The sequence below is a fragment of the Terrapene carolina genome, unplaced genomic scaffold, assembly GCF_002925995.2.
Source record: "Terrapene carolina triunguis isolate 2854851 unplaced genomic scaffold, T_m_triunguis-2.0 Scaffold96, whole genome shotgun sequence".
NCBI lineage: Eukaryota > Metazoa > Chordata > Testudines > Emydidae > Terrapene > Terrapene triunguis.
In genome coordinates this window covers 31,652,987-31,673,257 of record NW_020664447.1, presented here as the reverse complement: position 1 = coordinate 31,673,257, position 20,271 = coordinate 31,652,987, and the positions used below count along the sequence as shown (strand labels likewise).

The window sequence follows — 20,271 nt, the reverse complement described above, 5'->3', positions numbered from 1 at the left end:
CTGGTCGGTTTTTCTAGTATGTTCACTACTGAGCTCCTTTGTCTTCCTATTTCTAGTAGTTCTGTGCATATCTGTAACATCTTTCTCTCCAGGATCTCAAAGCGCATTACAAACATATAAACCTCTTAACCTCAGTAGGTCAGCATGTATTGTCCTTTTTTTAATTATAAGGAAACTGGTGCACCATGATCAACTGACTTTAACAAGATGACTCAATGAATCCATAGCATTGGTCAGTATAGAATCCAAGAGTGTTGACTCTGTTCCCTGCAATGACCACTAGACACTTTCTCCTGTTCTTGCCCTCACATTTCATGTACTCTGTATGTATTTGCAAAGTATTATTCTGATTGTGTGAGACTTCATGTGTTTTGGCCCATAGTAGAGGGAGAGTAGTCAGAGCAGGCACTCCTTCATAGATAAGAAGGTTTTGAGTGGTCAAGCCTCCTTGTAGCAGCAAGCTACTAGAACTCATTATGGCAAAAGATAGCAGCCACACCTTGATTTATGTTGACCCCGTGAGGTATCAACACTCAGGTCCTGAACCAAGACTCTGTTCCAGCACCTATCTATTAGTGGACCTCAAGGCCAAGGGCTGGCATTTTTGGGGGTGAAGTTTGTTGGGGTCTGTGAGGTTAGAGTTTGTGTTCCTTCTGCTCTGTCAACCACTGCTATCTTCATTGATCTGACACTCTGTTTATCTGACAGAGCACTCAGTCCTGCTTCGCCAGGGAAAATTGCACAAAACAAGCCCAATGCATCAGCACTTTCATTGTGTAGTGAGCTGAGCCTCTCTTCACATGGTCACATCCCCCTTTTAATCTACGACTCCATGTCCCTTTTCCAGTCCAGCCTATTTCTCTGATGTCTATTGCTGGTCTCCCTGAGCTCCTGTTTCTGTGATTTGAGTGTTTTTTGTGTGGCTTGGTGTGTTAAGACCTGCAGGACTTTAGGAAGTGGAGTTTTTATTTGTAGGTTAGACAGTACGTGGACTTAGTGTTAGTGGTTTGTGACAGACAGAAGTGATGGCTGCGTTTAAGTTGGATTTCCTCCCAGAGATGATGGTGGACCATTGTTCCTTGAATGCCAGTCCTGTGTAAGTATTTTGTATCTTCATATCTGCTTTTTTGCTAATGCTCTTAGCTTGGAATTGCCTCTTTGGAAGTTTCTTTGCTACCTAATGTACTCCCCTTGGAGGAAAAGGTGAAAGGGCAGGAGAGTCTCAGAGCTGAATTCTAAAAGAAATCCTGGAAGTTGTTTACAGTTGATTTTTCTCCTGCTCAGAACGCATTTTCATTCCCTCTTAAATCAGTTAACCCCTTTGGGGTAGAGTTACTTGGTGGCATGCCTTACAGAATCCAGGAGAAGTCACTGTACTGATGCTCTGAAACCAGTGGCTGAAGTGCAGTGTTAGGAGACTAAGATTCCTTCCTTCTGAATGGCTTTGGACTGCTCTCTTTTAGACAGGAATTGAATGATCTTTGAACTGTTTCTAAGGTCATATGGTGACCATGTGGATTTAGCTACCAGGAGACATGCTGTTAGTCTCTAAGGTGCCACAAGTACTCCTTGTTGTTTTTGCCCTCTTGGAGCTTCTCATGGGAGTGACACCAGAGCTGGGACCAACTGCCACAGGATAATGTATACCTATCAGTTGCTCCCCTTCACAATTCAAGCATTGTGTAGTTCACCCCTTAATAAAATGAGTTGGGTTTTCTGGATTCTTTGAAAGGCATTAATCCCTTGCAGTGGGAGTTCTGGTGGAGTGAAAGGCATTATGTCACCCCCCTTTCCTTTTCCCAGTAAAGAGCCTTATGCTTCCCATCCTTGTGCAACCCCTTCTTAGAATGTGGGAGCACTTTATGGCAACAGTTGTCTTCCTATGTGTCTGAACCAGCACATGGCAAGTTGAAAGAGATGCCAGAATACACACAATAAATATCCAGTCCACATTTAATGGAACTTGACTGGTAATTTTGTTTTTAAAAATTCCTATGCTTAAAGACTTCTTAATAAACACTGGAAGAACATGACCACAAATAAGTCCAAGGTGATAAACACCTATCTTCCTTAATGTACAGAAAATAAAGAGGACAACAAAAAAACTAAAATAAGAAGATTGGCCCAGAAGGCGTGGGAGGGAGGAGGGAATCATTCCATAGTCACTGGCCCCTCTCCCCTCACCCTTCTAGATTATACATAGGGATTGTTAGCAGTTTCACCCTGCTAATATCCACTGCTGTAGCAGGATATCATTTCAGGCAGTCTCCAAAAAGCAACTGACCCTGTATTATTTAAAGTCTTTGATACTAATAGTAAGACTCATCTTGCACTTGCTAAACAATAAGGAGCCAATGCAGATTGTTGTGTGGGATCATCAGTTGCTGGGCGCTGTTTGAGAGATGACCTGGAAGCCTATTGAAGACCCCCATATTCAAAATCTTGTTTACTGTATTCTGATAAATGATTCCTCCTCCCTAATTGGGCCCCCATTACTATTCCGTTAGTTTTCTCAGAATGATGGTACTTCAAGATCAATGATAAATCAATCCTGATCATCCTCTGGGACCAAATAGTGTACAAGACCAATGTGTTCGTTTTCAGCCACGACCCTGACCTTGTTTTTTCCCCAGAATTTTGCTCAGAGTTCTCTGGACCCATGAGAAGCTTACTGTAATGTGAACCTCTTATGGAAATTCTAGTGTCTTCATTCTAGTCACTTTTCCTTAGCTTGAGAGGGACCTGTTTTTAAATAAAAATTTTGCTCCCCAATCATTTTTATTGTTTGTTAGTAGGTTTGCTAATAATACCAGGTTTTTGGCTCCTTCCCACTCCAGTTTTTCCTTGTGTCCAGTTCCACAGTGATGGGCAATGACATTTCAGTCTGTTACACAAAAGACTTTGGTGTCCCAAATCCAGGTGGCTGATTATACTGTAGGGCAGGGATCGGCAACCTTTGGCACGCAGCGGCCAGCACATCCCTCGGCCCGCGCCGCTTCCCGCAGCCCCCATTGGCCTGTGATCGGCTGAACCTGCAGACGCGGCAGGTAAACAAACCAGCGCGGCCCACCAGGGTGCTAAAGGTTGCCGATCCCTGCTGTAGGAGCTAGGAGGGGAGAGACAGTCTCCAAGCACAGAGCTCTATAGTGAGAGTGATGACTAAATCTAAACGTTCTCTTAGTTTGCTTGGAGTGTGCAGGAGTCCTTTTAAAATACTACTGTTGAGAGACCTTTTTCCACAGCATCATAAGCAGGCTGTTTGGAGCTGCAACATTAGTTGGTACCTAGGGAGAAGGATTAATCTAGACAGGTTGGTGGTGATGATGTAACAGAAGTTCCTCCCTGTCCTGTGCAGCTCAAAGAAAATGAATGGCACACTGGATCACCCAGATCAACCTGACCTAGATGCCATCAAGATGTTTGTGGGGCAGGTTCCACGGAGCTGGTGTGAGAAGGATCTGAGAGAACTCTTTGAACAGTATGGTGCTGTCTACGAAATTAACGTCCTGAGGGACAGGAGCCAAAACCCTCCTCAGAGCAAAGGTGAGCACTTCTATCCTTCTCAGCTGATACTTGGGTTCCCAGCTATCGTCACTTGCACTCTGTCATGCTTCATCTCTCTGCTTATTCACATGCCAAGGAGTTAACTGTAGATGTACGAATACATACACACAGACCTGACCTTTGTGCTCTGTAAGTGCATCTGCATTCATATGTAGCTGTACTGTGATCACATTGTGTAAATTGGGCTAGGGTGGTCAGACAAATGGGAGACCACCAAGGGAAATGGGTGTCCAAGGTATGTAGCCTATTTGTTAGGTTTAGATTTCTCTTCTGAAGGACTATAATATTGGAGGTGTAATATTTTGGATGAGATTCAAAACAAGTCTTGGTCATCTGAGCCAGCTGAAGATCGCATAGAACTCTTTTAAGAGGTTGGTAACCCCAATATCCTTGTTAAATTTCATATCAAGTAATTACATTCTCCTGCAGTTCAGTTGGATACAATATGTTTCTCTTCCTATCTTAACTGTTTTGTAGACTTTCTGTGCACTGTCAAACAACTGCTATGTTTCAACCCGGGGGTAGCTCCATTTCAGAGGTGGTGAGTCATGCCTGTAATGACAGTTTGTAAAGCACTTTGAGAAGGAAAGTTCAGAAAGTGCAGCTCACAGATATGCTTTGTATATGCCAACTAAGTAGTCTACCATAAGCATTTTTCACTTGGCTTGTGAGAGAGGGGATTTGCTATGAGATGTTTACATGTGACTAATATATGCATTTTATTTAATATTTCTGGTAAATTTCTTGAAAGGGTAAATTCTGCCGAGTATCAATAAAAACTTCCTTGTAGAGATCTATTAGGTTGCAGAAATGTCACCTATGGGAAGTGGCGAGAGCCTAATTGCTGTTGATGTTTAAAATTAAACGGAACAAATAGCCAACAATCCTGTCTTGGCTCCTGGGGACTGGAGAAGAAACTTAATAGTAGCGCTTCTTCATCTTTAACTTCTGATTCTTATATCCATCCCCTAGAGTAGCTACCTGTTTGAGACTAGCAAAACAGAATACAGTAACCTACTCTTTAACACATGCTCTCACAGGAGTACAGGCAATTTCTTTCTAGTTTGCACAGAAAGGGGATAGAGTTGTAGGTTTGGAAACGGAGGTGGTCAGGTCCTAAATCACGAATGCCACCCAGAGCCTGTGCTGATGGGAAGACAAGGGAAGAGAGAGAAAGGAATTGGAGTGAGGAAGAACACACTTCACACAGACCAGCAATTCTGCACTGTCCCAGGGGCTTGAAGCAGGAGGAGTGAACAGACTAGAAAAACGTATAGGGTTTTTTCTATCTCTAACTTTTATGATTCTGTAGTCTGCAAGCTGCATTCGGGGAGACAGAAATAGTAGAGGCTAAGGACTGCTCTATTGTCTGTGCTTAATAACTATCCTATTTGTAACTATATCCACTTTTATAGACAAAAAGCCTGTGGGGCATCATGCGTTATTGGTTATGTTTTGGAGTTGTAACTTTTTGTATAAATAACTACAGTCATTTGAGAACTGTTGAGTGTAATTGCTTTGCACACTAAGCCCATCTAGTGGAGACAAATTCCATCTCAAGAGTTTATGCCCAAGGCTGGAGCCTGATTAAGTGGGCAAAGAGAATATTCATTATTTGTCCACAATGCTAAGTAGAGCATTTAAAAGTCTGTATAGAGAAGGCTCAGCCCTGGTGATGCCAAGAGTTAGTCCTCACTGGGCTAGGTATCTTTGAGAGTGGTGATGACAGTATTGAACAATTACTTGCACTGGCAGAAAAATACCATGCTTACTGGAAAAATGAGAATGTCTCTAGAAAAGTATTGTTGGGCAAGCCCAGTTGGGATGAGAGGAGAGCTCTTACAAACCTTTGAGTGTGATACAGGGGCTGTTGGGCCTAGTCATTGAAGACATCACATGTTATATTATACTTATTTTGACAGAAGTCCTATTCTAAATAGATTCAGTATTAAGCTATTGCCTTCTGTTTCCATCCATGATCCTCGTGTCTATCAAAGAGTTTGTGTTTGAGGGGTAGAAGTGGTGCACTGTGTATCCCAGTATGTCACACAGGAATTGAATATCCTTGATTTGCTTGTTTTGGGTTTGCATTGCAGGGTGCTGTTTTGTTACATTTTATACCCGTAAAGCTGCACTAGAAGCACAGAATGCGCTCCACAACATGAAGATCCTCCCAGGGGTAAGAGGCAGCATGCTCTTTCAAGCATCTCTTTTGCTTGTCTTTCTGTCCTGCCATTTACCCATGTTCTGAGCTCTTTGGCTTCACTGATGCACAAACATTGCCATGCTCTTCTGCATGATTATTTTAGAACATGACTTCAGTGGGAGGGGCCTTGAACTGCAAGTCATGGCAGCAGATCTCTAAGAAATTTTCATGAGGTTTTGAGGGGAAAGGGATGGCAGGGAATTGTGTGCACTGCATCTGGGGAACACCCTGAGGTACCCAGGGAGAATGGGGGCATATCAGTATGAAAGATATAGGAAACATTCCCTGGGATCCTTTCCTAGAAATTTCTGTGGGGTTATGTCTCACCCTTCTCTAATGGCTGTGTTGGCTCCCCTCCAAGTGTTCCTTGTGGGGTAATGTAACTCAGCTAGGTACAGAGTGAATGTATCAAGTTTGAAATGCTCTTCTTTGGGTTTCAGATGCACCATCCCATCCAGATGAAACCAGCTGATAGTGAAAAAAATAATGGTAAGTTGTACTAAAGTCTGGTTTTTAGGGTCTCATTAATGTTCATAGGGAAATTCCAAGAGGTCCCGTCCCTCTTGTAATGGTCTCCAGGCAGCAGAGCATCTATGTGTGTGGTGAAGTTTGTGAATTAGAGAGCTGGGAGGAATTTATGCCCACAAAGGGATAAATAAATAAGGGTGAGGTTTCTAAACTTCCTGGAATCATGCTCTCTCTCCTGCTGCTGCTCGTCCCACTACAGTTATACTAATTGGGAAGGCATTCAGTGAGTTATTTTCTGTACTTGCCTGGTATGTAACCCCAGACACCATTATCCATGTACTTGGCTGGTTGATTGGTTTGAGACAAAGTCCACCATATCTAGTGTTGGAATCACAATCTCCTCTAATAAGGTGTGTCTGCTTTACAAGAAAGATAAAACTGGTGTCTAAATAGCTTTTTAAGGCAGAGGTTATCACTTGCTGTATATTGGTACAGTGGCTAGCCCAGTATGATCCCAGACTGGTTGAGGTCTCTAGCTGTTACCACAGTATAAATAATAAATTCTTTATGGTGGAAATTTGTTTATTTATACACAGATACTCCATCAGCAATATCAGTAAATGCAGAAAATGTCAGAGTTAAGGTTGCATGTAACCCCCTACTTTTGTCTTTTCTCCCTTGTACAACTACATTTAAATAATCTAATTACATTATCATAGACTTTTCTCAAATAATACAATAAAACAACATACAATAGTTCAACAGCCTTGGGTAAGAGTGTGTAGCATAGCATCTTGTAGTATTTTTTCATTCTTTTATGCTTACCCTAATTTTATTGTCTTCATGGACCAGTATATTTATTGATTGTTTGTCACAACTGTGTGCTCAGTGCTGTATAAGACTTGGAAAAACAATCCTTGCCCCAGAGAACCTACAATTTAAAAGACAGACATAAAGAAGACAGGATGCATTGGACACCTTGGAGAAGGGAGTAACTTAGAGTTGGGGTTATCTTTATATATAAACACATTTAACTCACTACTTCTAGACATCATGGAAAGAGTAAATCTGGAGACAGTTTGAATAAGGAAGGATTGGTGACTGACTCAGTTGAGTTTGGCAGGTCATTACATAAATAAGGAACAACCTGGAAAAGGCATGGGGATTGGAGAGAGAGAATAAAAAACAAACGGAATTTCAGGTCTTGGCAGTATTGCAGGAGTTATGGAAGGTTTGCATGAGTCAGGATATGAGATATAGGCCATATTGGAGTTGTATGGGCCTTGAAGGCAGGGGCAAAGAGTTTATGGGGAAACCAATTAAAAATCACACTTCTGTCTGAAAATTAACCTACATTGCTACAAGTAACAATTGAGATTCATGTAACAAAGAGACTAGAAAAACCATAAAGAATAAATTCAAATTTTGAAGCTGTGCTGGCTGCAACTGATTGGCAAGAGCATGAGAAAATCTTGTAATCTGAAACTATTTGGTTGGACACTGCTTGGAACATCCTTCTAAAGCACCATAGAAAGCCCACAGGAGGGAGCTTCATTCCTGTATGTCTTAGGAATGACTCAGGTGAATAAGAGCAGAGCTCCCATGCCTTGAATCTTTCCAGGTATGCTTAGCCTTCCCTACACTTTCACTGGCCAGCTAAATTAGCCAGAGTGCTGCCTTCCTTTGCTGAGCTCTGTGACAAACCCTGTGCAGAAAGTACTGTGCATAACATGCATTTTTAAAGGTTGTAATTAGGGACCTATTATTCTGATTTTTCATAGCAGCAAAGCTTGTCACAGAATTGTGCTCCAGAATCTGAGCTTTTGGCTTTATATATATATATATATAAACATTATATATATAATGTTTCTGGCCTTTGTGGTTGTGAAGAAAGCCTTGAAAATGTAATGTACTGCAATGATTTCTGCTTGTTTGCAGACAGCCTATTACAATAGCCCCGAGAAACAGGAACTGCTCTGTTCAGCTAAATGGATTGTTAACTTAAAGATGACAATCTGTGGTGTATAATAAACTGAATATGTAAGGACAGCACACAATACAGTGTGACTATACCATAGTAAATAACATGGGGCTACTGTATTGTTATCCATTTTCATATTTAGCTCAATAAAATCATCCATTTAAAAAATTCTCTGAAGCTTGTGCAGAATTTTGAGAATTTCCTCCAGAGTGCAGCAGAACCTTTCTGCAAAATTTAGGTCCAGATCACAGTAGATTACATGGGGGGCTTTGTTTAATTCAATCAAATCAAGACCAAATTTCACCAGGATGCTCTGATGGCTAGTTATAGGCCACATTTAAATGCCTCATTGTTTCAGCACTAGAGAGATTCAGAAAAAGGAAGCCGTAATTTCTTTATGAGAAATTAATTTTGTTCTCTCATTTACAAAATCAGCTGAACTTTGTGTGCTCAAACTATCTCTCTCACACGCAAAGTCACCATCAGGTTAGAGTCCTGTCGGAAAATTGTTTCAGGTCCAAAGGTAAATGTTTCAGAAAGTTATCAGTGTCTAGACATGAGGTGAGAGAGAAAGTTCTGCCATGGATTAGAAACTGTCAAAAAGACAATCAAGGAGTTGGGGATGAATGGTCAATTTTCAAAGTGGCAAAAGGTTAACAGTGGGGTAACTTGAGGTTCCATACTAGGTTTGGTATTGTTTAATATATTTATGGTCTGGAAAGCGGGTAAGCAATGCGCTAGCAAAATTTGTACATGACATAAAAAAATGGCCAGTGTGATGGCAGATAGCTCAACGGTTACTCAGTACACAGCGACAGTGAAGAAAGCAAACAAAATGTTAGGATGCAAAAAGAGTGGGACAGAAGATTATACTAAAAATATAATTAATGCTGTTCAGAATTTTTCTAATGAAATTTTTTTCATCAAAAATGGTCTTTTATTGGAAATTTGGGGTTTTTCAAAATTTTCTGTCTTTAAATGAAAATTTCCAAACTAAAAACAGGTTTGTTTTTTTCAGGAAAACAAAAAAGAATTTTTGAATAAAAACGTTCATGAAAAAATTTTAATACATTAAAAATTGTTCCTTTTCAAAAACTGGAATGAAAATTGTTTTGAACTTCAATAAAAATTTTGCAAAAAAAGTGAACTCTTTTGATTAGCTCTGATTGCGCTCATATGGGATACTACGTTGGATTCTTATCACCTGTCTTTGAAGGGACATTGGCAGAAATAGAGGAGATTTAGGGATGAACCATGAGATTGATTAGAGGTATGGAAAGACTGCTGTATTAAGAAAAAGATTGAAAAGAAGATTGACTTTAGGAGATGAGGTAAATGTTAGGAGATGAGGTAAATGAGTGGAAACATGATACAGGTGCATAAAATAACACATAGTAACAAGAAAGTAAATCATATTTACCCTCTCTTATAATGCAAGAACAAGGGGACATTTGATAAAACTATAAACCAACAAATTTATAACTGATAAAACAAATAAGGACGTGTCTATGATTTTGGTCTTGGGTTTTTTTGTAGGGCATTCACATAATACATAAATAACCTATGGAGCTCCTGTAATTAGTTATTATTGAGTCCAAGGCCTGGTCCACACTAACCCCCCACTTCGGACTAAGGTACGCAAATTCAGCTACGTTAATAACGTAGCTGAATTTGAAGTACCTTAGTCCGAACTTACCGCGGGTCCAGACGCGGCAGGCAGGCTCCCCCGTCGATGCCGCATACTCCTCTCGCCGAGCTGGAGTACCGGCGTCGACGGCGAGCACTTCCGGGATCGATTTATCGCGTCTAGACAAGACGCGATAAATCGATCCCAGAAGATGGATTGCCTGCCGCCGAACCAGGAAGTAAGTGTAGACGTACCCCAAGAGTCAGTAAGAGTCAGAAAAGGAGTAGACAGTTACATAGATAATGAATGCATCTACAGTTACATTAGATAGGATAAGAAACAAAACATGAGGAATATCATACCCTGTTGACTTAGAGCAGTGGTTTTCAGCCTGTGGTCCACAGACCCCAGGGGGGTCTTCAGACTATGTCTGAGATTTCCAAAGGGGTCTGCACCTCCCTTTGAAATTTTTTAGGGGTCCACAAATGAAAAAAGCTTGAAAACCACTGGCTTAGATCATAAACCATCCACTAACTGACAAGGTAGGGGAAGTGTCTTCCCCTGGGCAAATTAACTGTCCTCTATAAGAGGACTTACTTATAATTGACTCCAGTTGCGGGGAGGGAATTAGGAAGGACTATATAAACAGGGTTGAGAAGAACTCAGAACAGTCAGGAGCAATGACGGAGTGCTGCTGGAGACAGCCAGGACCCCAGCTGGAGAGCTGGGGCTGAGTTTCTGAGAGAAGCAGTCTGGTAAGCCTCCAAGGAGCAGCCTGAAAGTTTAGAGAGACTACAGACCCAGGATAGAGCGCCTGGGTAACTCCATGACTCTAAAGAGGAGAGAGTGGGGGGAACAGCTAGAGAGACTATCTGGAGAAAATTGAAGACAGACCTCAGAAGAGAGGAGCTGTGCCCAGAGAGAGACTGTTTGAAACTTACTCCTGGGGGAATTTGGTCCCAAAAAAAATTAAAAATTCTGTGCACAGTATTATTAAAATTCTGCGTATTTTTTTTGTAAAAATAACTATATAATCAAGCTGGTTTCAATTATTTTGGTAATTTATTTAAACTACAATACAATGGACGGAGAATGGGAGTGGGGAGCATTGGAGGAAATCACCAAACCCGCTTTGTCTAATAGTAATGTAGCTAGTATTGACCCTTTACTTCCGGTTATTAGACAACAAAAAATGCAGCCATATGCTCAGTGTTGCATCATAGGCAGCTGAAGAGCAAGTGAGGGCTGGGGACTCAAATTCATAATTTATACTGGCTATTGACCATCTCCAAAAAGGTCAGTAGCAAACAGTTCATGGAGCACATTTTGATAGGATTTTTTTTTCAGTCCAAAAATTTAGACCAGTTCTAATCACTAAAGCACCATAAGCATTTATAGGGCCATACTGTTGTTTACAATAAGCCTCCTTTACACCACTCTGGCAATGTAAAAGAGCCTTAACATTTTTACTCCTGTTTTATACTCCTGGGGGAATTCACTAAGCAGGCAGGCTGCTACATTCTGCTCTGCCTGAGGGAATAGAGCCTGCCCCATGCTTACCTCTTCAGAAACACCCCAAAGCCCTGCCCCTTCACGCCGAGCATGCCGAAATAGCAAGTGAGAGAGACAGAGTGTCTGTCTCTCTCTCACACACACGACTGCCCAACACCCCTACCCCTGTGGTAATTTACGTCTCTACCGTCTGCTCTGGGTGCCCAAACCAACCTGCCTGCACTGCCAGGGAGGGAGTGCATGACGGCTCTTGTGGCTTCCCTTTGCTTCCCCATCAGATGTCATTTTTCTGCAGGGAAACAAAGAAATCTGCGAGGGCCATGAATTCTGCGCAAGCACAGTGATGCAGATTTCCCCCGAGTAGAAACTGTAAAATAGCCAGACCTCAGAGAGGTGGAACTGTGACACCAGCAAGAGTCTGGGAAGAAAGACTGTTTTTAAGTTCTCATGTTAACAAACTAGTGCTTGAGAAGGAGTGCTAATATGTGACTTGTATTGAGAAGTTCCATGGAGGACAGGCATTGCAGAACCACCCAAGACCAGTAGCAGGCATTGCAGAATGAGCGAATACATCTATATCCCCTTCAACCAAGCTCTGTGGGAAGAGTTCAGTTCAATCCCCCACATTCAAAAGGCTTGGAAGGGAGGAACAAGCATTCAGTACATTATTATTTATTCATGTAATTAAAGTATAAAACACTTGTAGGCTCCTTTCAGCTTCACTAGAAATGTTCTATGTGCATTCTCTTAAATGAGTAAAATCTCATTACTTGGAATAGGTTGGAGTTTGACTGGACAAATCCCTAGAGATTTCTACTGTAGGGAACAATCCCGCACTGCCAAGTGAGGGGGAGAGGGGTTTGACTAAATGAGAACCAATAGTCTTCCTCAATCTAATTGCTGATCCCTTTAACCTCTCTTTCTCTGAGTTGATACTCAGTGCTTTATCACCCTGAGTATCTCTTATTGCAGGAACACTGCTCCTTCAGCCTCTGATTTCAACCACTAGAGTAGCTGGGTAATATGAAGAAGGCCTACTGAAACCATGAGAGCTCTGGAGTTCCCTGCTTGCTGTGAGTGCTATGTTACTGTAATGTCAAGGCTTCTTTCCTTTGATTCCTCAGCAGTGGAAGATAGAAAGCTGTTTATTGGGATGATCTCCAAGAAGTGCAATGAAAATGACATCCGGGTGATGTTCTCCTCCTTTGGGCAGATTGAGGAATGCAGGATATTACGGGGCCCAGATGGCCTGAGCCGAGGTAAGCACAAAGCATCCCTGACAGTTCAAGATTTTCCTCTGGACTCTTTCCCCTGCACCTCAAGATCAGATTTCAGCTATATCTGTGATTGGTAGGGTGCTTCAGCCCTGGGGGCATTTTCCTTTGTTTGCCTTCAGTTGTTGAGATGAATCTAGGGGTGAGTTCGATTCTTTCTGCCCTCTCCCCAGGTTGTGCATTTGTGACTTTTACAACAAGAGCCATGGCACAAACAGCAATCAAAGCAATGCACCAAGCACAGACCATGGAGGTAAGATAAACCTTTTTGGGGGTGTGGGGATAGGCTGCACCACACAGAGATCATAAAGCTTGATGGGTGGGGGGAGAGGGGATCTTTGGAGTTAGCGTTTTCCTGACAGTGGGTCTTGGACTGAAAGATTTATTAAATATTTTAGCATATAGTAAAAGTCAATACAAACTAGTGTGAAAAGCAGCTGAGATTCTGAACATTTGAGGTAGGAAGGGCAACTTCATATGTACGGGGGGAGAGCACGCCATTCACATAGGTTTGTGCCATATTTATGCAGTTGCTTGGGAGGTTGTAACCATGTGAACTGCTATTTGCAGGGTTGCTCTTCTCCCATCGTGGTGAAATTTGCAGATACGCAGAAGGACAAAGAGCAGAAACGTATTGCTCAGCAACTCCAGCAGCAGATGCAACAGATAAGCGCTGCCTCTGTATGGGGAAACCTGGCTGGTCTGAACACACTTGGACCCCAATACTTAGCAGTGAGTTTCCTGTGTGGGTTCTACCAATCTGCCTATCTAAGATGCTTATATAGGCCTCCTCACCGTACTATTTGAGCATGTCACAATCTTCAATGTATTTATATTCACTACATTCCTGTGAGGGAAGTAATGTTATTCCCCATTTTACAGATGGGGAGCTGAGGCATAGAGATACTGTAACTTGCCCAAAGTCACCTGCTGGGAAGATTTTCTCCTTAGGTTAGCTTCTCTTGAGTACTTTACATGTATGTAATTTCAAGCCCCTTTTCAGTTCTGTCTGCCATCAAAGTTGTTGTATTCATCTCCCATTCTTTTTTCTCCAGCATTTATTACATTACTCTTATTATTTATTTCCAGTGACACTCACAAATGTCTTAGGTGCTGTACAAACAGAAAAGAATGTCTGATCCCTACCCCAAGGAGCTCACAATTTAAAACCCCAACAAACAGGCAGGCAGAGACTAGATGTAGTGAATAGTGGTTCAGCATATATAGCGTTTTATAACAAAAAATGACAAACTAAATTATTCTTCAAGCTTATTGTCACCAATTTTCTCAGTTGTTTGGCTTTGCTGGGTTCAAAGGGGAGGAATGTCTCTCACATCACTGCTTTGGCTCTTGTGTGGGACTTCAAGGGGGTTGGGGGATTCTCCTCATGCGGTTACAGTGTGGAGGGTAGAGAAGAGTGAAATTTTCACCTCGTTCTGGCTGTGATGTATTGCAGGAGGTGGGGGAAATTTCCCTTTATGCTATTGCTTTGGATTTGTTGGAGTGGGGTTTCTTTGTGACAGCACTCTAGCTATGGAGAAAAGGGCAGGAATTCCCCCTAAATGGCATGCTGGCTGTGGCTCAGTCAGTATATGATGGGGATTCCTCTCATGATGGTGCTCTTGCTGTAGCTGAAGAATGTGGAGGGCATTCCCCACACCCTGGCACTCTGGCTTCAGTGTAATGTCTTTGTGTGGTTGGCAGTCACACTGTGCTAGCACTCTAGCTGTAGTGTGGGGCATGAGGGGGGATTCCCTTAGCGGTGGCACTCTGGCTGTGGTACTTAAGGAGGATTCTCCTTACACACACACACCTATGCCAGTCTTTTGGACTGGGTGCATGGATGATCTGGATTCCTTTTGTGCCAGTACTCTGCCCATAGTGTATGGAGAAATCATCATAAGGAAAGCTCTTTGGCTATGGCGTGGTGCGTGAGCATTGGGGATTCCCATTGTGACGGTGCTCTGGCTGTAGTGAATGTGAGGAATTCTTCTTATGCTGGTGCTTTGGCTGTAGCATGATGCATGGGCAATGGGAATTCCCCTTATGGCGGCGCTCTGGCTGTGGTGTGGTGCAGTTTCTCCCAGAAGCAGAGCCAGCCCTCACTCTCACTCTTATTTTGTTTTTTGGTGTAATGTCTAGCTTTATTTGCAGCTCCTTCAGCAGACAGCAGCTGCCTCATCTGGGAACCTGAACACATTGAGCAGTCTCCACCCAATGGGAGGTGAGTGTTTCACCTGAAGGCAGGTTCAATACCAAAATAGAGGAGACACAGTGGTGATCTAGTAGTGAAGGAAGCCAAAGGGCTGCTGACATATCTGCCTCCTTTGTGAAGAGTAGTCCTGAGTTACTCACCACTGCACAGGAGAGAGAGGGATTATGAGGTACCCAGCCCTGCAGTTACAAATCTGCATGCGAGGATGTTCTCCTTTGAGTTTAGTTAGCAATGGTTCCCTGGAAGTTGCGATGTGCTCTCAGGATCCACCCTACCTCTGATGGGCATGTTTTTGAGTAAATGTTTGTCTTCCTTCATGAGCAGAGAGGCAGGGAACTCCAGATTTTCTTGAAAGAAGGGATGTGTCTGAAGCATCACATGCTGAAATAAACACTACTGCATATATTGAATTGATAGAAAATTCTCTGAGGCTTTTAATTTAAATTATTTTCTTATAAGAAAGAAATTAAATGGATAAAATGTAGAAAATGCTATTGTTAGAAAGGTGACTTGTAAAAGTGGCCTTTCATTCAGGATATCCGCTACCCATGCATTTGAGTCACCTGTCTGATATCTCTCTGTAGAGCCAATACAGCTACAGAGGAGGGAAATGTCTCATGTTTTAATAAAATGAGCCAAATTCCTCACTGGCGGCTGTAAGCCAGGATCCACACCAATTGCAGCTACTACAGCGGAGTCATAAAGAAGAGTTCTGTGGGGAGCTGAGTCCTAGACCATTTAGGGATTTGTAGATAATGAAAAAGATCTTGAATTGTGACTGAAAGTGGTTTGGCAGCCAGTGCCCTCATGGAAGAAGAAAAATAATGAAAACCAGCTTAGTACCACCAACCACCCTGCCAGATCCTGCAGGCTGGAGGCTACATGTCATAATAAACCATGTTGAAAGCTGTTAATAGATCTATCATTAAATTCAACAGTTAGGAAAGCGAAAGTTATGGTCCCAGCATTGCATAGACATATTAAGCCATTAAAATTATCTCCATATACTGTACAGTCATGCACAACACTATGTGCATTGTGTGAATAGAGGCCAAGTTAACAATGTGAATTAATTTTGAATGTCCTGATTTGTGTGTGCATACACTTAGCTGTAACACATTAATGAGAAGGAGCTTATGGAAAATGGTATATTGTAGTCCCTTCTGCATCTTGTAGAAAGTTGGACTTAAGCCAGTATGTCAGTTCTCACCCTAGGGTCTGACTCTAAGGTACAGTCTATCCATTCTAGGTTTTTTCACAGCTCTTAGTTAAAGACATGAACCTGTCAGATACCAATCTGCACCATCTTGTGGAAGCAAAAAATTACTAGGGCTGTTAAGCAATTACAATTTTTTATCTTGATTAATTGCGCAACTAAAAAAATTAATCACATGATTAATTGTGCTATTAAACAATAATTGAATACCACTTATTTAAATATTTTTGGATGTTTTCTACATTTTCAAATATATTGATTTAAATTACAACACAGAATACGAAGTATACAGTGCTCACTTTATATTTATTTTTGATTACAAGTATTTACACTGTAAAAAAACAAAAGAAATAGTATTTTTCAATTCACCAAATACAAATACTGTAATGCAATCTCTTTATCATGAAAGTTGAACTTATAAATGTAGAATTAAGTACAAAAAAACTTGAATCCAAAAATAAAACAGTGTAAAATTTTAGAGCCTGCAAGTCCACTCAGTCCTACTGCTTGTTCAGCCAATCACTTAGACAAACAAGTTTGTTTACATTTTCAGGAGATAATGCTGCCTGCCTCTTATTTACAATGTTACCTGAAAGAGAGAACGGATGTTCTGATGGCACTGTTGTAGCCGGCGTCACAAGATATTTATGTGCCAGATGCGCTAAAGATTCATATGTCCCTTCATGCTTCAGCCACCATTCGAGTGGACATGCGTCCATGCTGATGATGGGTTCTGCTCAATAACCATTCAAAGCAGTGCGGACCGACAGGTGTTCATTTTCATTATCTGAGTCAGATGCCACCAGCAGAAGGTTGATTTTCTTTTTTGGTGGTTCGGGTTCTATAGTTTCCGCATCGGAGTGTTGCTCTTTTAAGACTTCTGAAAGCATGCTTTACAACTCGTCCCTCTTAGATTTTGGAAGGCACTTCAGAATCTTAAGTCTTGGGTCGAGTGCTGTAGCTATTTTGAGAAATCTCACACTGGTATCTTCTTAGCGTTTTATCAAAGCTGCTGTGAAAGTATTCTTAAAACGAACATGTGCTGGGTCATCATCCCAGGCCGCTATAACATGAAATATATGGCAGCATGCGGGTAAAACAGAGCAGGAGACATACAGTTCTCCCCCAAGGTGTTCAGTCACAAATTTAATTAATGCATTATTTTTTTTAACAAGCATGATCAGCATGGACATCTGGAATGGTGGCCGAAACATGAAGGGGCATACAAATGTTTAGCATATCTGGCACATAAATACCTTGCAACGCCGGCTACAAAAGTGCCATGCGAACGCCTGTTCTCACTTTCAGGTGACATTTTAAATAAGAAGCCGGCAGCAGTATCGCCCGTAAATGTAAACAAACTTATTTGTCTTAGCAATTGGCTGAACAAGAAATAGGACTGAGTGGACTTGTAGGCTCTAAAGTTTTACATTGTTTTGTTTTTGAATGCAGTTATGTAACAAAAAAATGTACATTTGTAAGTTACATTTTCACAATAGAGATTGCACTGTAGTACTTGTATAAGGTGAATTGAAAAATAAAATTTTTTTTGTTTATCATTTTTACAGTGCAAGTATTTGTAATAAAAAATAATATAAAGTGAGCACTGTACACTTTGTATTTTGTGTTTCAATAGAAATCAATATATTTGAAAATGTAGAAAACATCCAAAATATTTATAAACTTTAATTGGTATTCTATTGTTTAACTGTGCAATTAATCACGATTAATTTTTTTTTAGTTAATCGCATGAGTTTACTGCGATTCATCGACAGCCCTAGAAATTACCTGATCAGCTTAACTAATATTCTCTTTCCTCCTTCCCCACTTCCTCTCAGGGTCTGGGATCCTAGAGCCAGTGTTAGGGCTTTCTCCCAGTGAAGTATCCCCAGAGCTTGAGAGGAGACAGTCCTCAAAGAATAGAGTGGAAGTTTGGCTTTGAGTGAGTGCAGCTAAAGGAAATGTTGAGACGGTCTCTTGTGTATAAACCCTGTACCTGAATTGTTTTATTTTTATTTTAATAGTTTATAGTGTGCCCATTGCCACTGTGTGACATGCCGGGATGCAAACATCTATTTAGAATTGCCCACAGTTGGCAGCAGATCCTTCACTCTATTAACCATCCAAGAAACAAGAACAGAGAAAGAAAATGCCTTGGTTTAGACCAGTAGTTCAAAACTGTGGTCTGCACAGCACATGCTGTTGGTCACTGATGCTGATTAGAAGCAGGTCAGAAAGAGGAGGAGCCACCCTAGCTGCCCATAAAAAATGCCATCATAGCCTCTCAATCCCACAGCATCCATGTGGCAAAGAAACGAAGTGGATTTGTGCAATTGGGAATGGGAGTGGTGTGTCCAGAAGATTCTTTGTCTAGTAAATTATGGTCCATATTATTAAAAAAGTCTGAGAACCTCTGTTTTAGATACATCTGGCAAAGGTGTGGCTGAAACAAGGAGCCTTGCTTCATGCACTGAAAGCAGATTCCCCAGTTTGGGGCCCTTCATTCAGAATGTGCAGTCCTCCCTGTACACTTCAACGGAGATTATCTTCAGAAGGGTAGATAATCAGGTAGACAAGTCCCAAATTATATCCAGACTCATTCCAAACCCCTAATTATTTCAGTTGCCCTTCTCTGAACCTTTTCTAATGCCAGTATATCTTTTTTGAGATGAGGAGACCACATCTGTACACAGTATTCAAGATGTGGGCATACCATGGATTTATATAAGGGCAATAAGATATTCTCCGTCTTATTCTCTATCTTTTTTAATGATTCCTAACATCCTGTTGGCTTTTTTGACTGACGCTGCACACTGTGTGGACGTCTTCAGAGAACTATCCACGATCACTCCTGACTAGTTGTAGCTAAATTAGCCCCCATCATATTGTATGTACAGTTGGGGTTATTTTTTCCAATGTGCATTACTTTACATTTATCCACATTAAATTTCATTTGACATTTTGTTGCCCAATCACTTAGTTTTGTGAGATCTATTTGAAATTCTTCACTGTCTGCTTTGGTCTTAACTATCTTGAGCAGTTTAGTGTCGTCTGCAAACTTTGCCACCTCACTGTTTACCCCTTTCTCCAGATAGTTTATGAATAAGTTGAATAGGATTGGTCCTAGGACTGACCCTTGGGGAACACCACTAGTTACCCCTCTCCATTCTGAAAATTTACCATTTATTCCTCCCCTTTGTTCCCTGTCTTTTAACCAGTTCTCAATCCATGAAAGGATGTTCCCTCTAATCCCATGACAACTTAATTTACATAAGAGCCTTTGGTGAGGGACCTTGTCAAAGGCTTTCTGGAAATCTAAGTACACTATGTCCATTGGATCCCCCTTGTCCACATGTTTGTTGACCCCTTCAAAGAACTCTATTAGATTAGTAAGACATGATTTCCCTTTACAGAAACCATGTTGACTTTTGCCAGCAATTTACATTCTTCTATGTGTCTGACAATTTTATTCTTTACTATTGTTTCGACTAATTTGCCCGGTACTGACGTTAGACTTAACGGTCTGTAATTGCCAGGATCACCTCTAGAGCCCTTTTAAAATATTGGCGTTACATTAGCTATCTTCCAGTCATTGGGTACAGAAGCTGATTTAAACGACAGGTTACAAACCATACTTAATAGTTCCACAATTTCACATTTGAGTTCTTTCAGAACTCTTGGGTGAATGCCATCTGGTAATTACAATGTAAATGGGACAAACTGCTTAGCACCTATCCTCAAGAAATACAAGTGATCAGGAGGATAATTGATGTGTATGTCACGTTTGTTCTATGTGCACTTTTTTTAAAGGTGTTTATGTATTTGTATTTAAAAAAACAACTTAAACTGAGTTCTTTGGGGCAAGGAGTATGTGTTACCATGTACTTGCACAGCACTCAGCGCAATGAGGCATCAAACCTGACTCAGGCATCTGAGTGCAAGTGTAAGACAAACAAGAACATAACTTAGTTTTATATTCATTTGGGTTTTGGGAATGAGTTACTTGGGGTTGACACGAGGGGAGAGGAAGGGATTGGAGGAGTAGGTAAAAGTAGATGGGCGGAAGAAACGAGGGTGAGAAGCAAAATATATAGGGAAATTTGGATTGGGCACCTGAGGGATTAGTGTAGTAGAAACGGGGCGAGATGAAGGGAGACTAGCAAGCAGTGACAATACAGCAGTTATGCCAGTGTTGCGTGAATGATTTA

The 20,271-nt window shown here is 41.3% G+C and overlaps 1 protein-coding gene across 6 annotated transcripts in view; it reads left to right on the top strand.

Annotated features, from left to right (window-relative positions):
• CELF1 (CUGBP Elav-like family member 1) overlaps positions 1 to 20,271 on the top strand; it is a 94,949-nt gene that overhangs the window by 51,767 nt on the left and 22,911 nt on the right. For 2 of the 6 annotated variants that reach the window (XM_024215344.3, XM_024215341.3), the window contains exons 1-8: positions 999 to 1,096; positions 3,356 to 3,543; positions 5,661 to 5,743; positions 6,211 to 6,259; positions 12,483 to 12,617; positions 12,806 to 12,885; positions 13,203 to 13,364; positions 14,775 to 14,856. In XM_024215344.3, the coding sequence (XP_024071112.1) occupies positions 1,026 to 1,096; positions 3,356 to 3,543; positions 5,661 to 5,743; positions 6,211 to 6,259; positions 12,483 to 12,617; positions 12,806 to 12,885; positions 13,203 to 13,364; positions 14,775 to 14,856 (850 nt within the window). In that variant the 5' untranslated portion in view covers positions 999 to 1,025. Of the gene's footprint in view, positions 1 to 998; positions 1,097 to 3,355; positions 3,544 to 5,660; positions 5,744 to 6,210; positions 6,260 to 12,482; positions 12,618 to 12,805; positions 12,886 to 13,202; positions 13,365 to 14,774; positions 14,857 to 20,271 lie in introns of those variants that run through there. The other 4 variants (XM_024215324.3, XM_024215317.3, XM_024215330.3 and 1 more) reach the window with 2 other exon arrangements.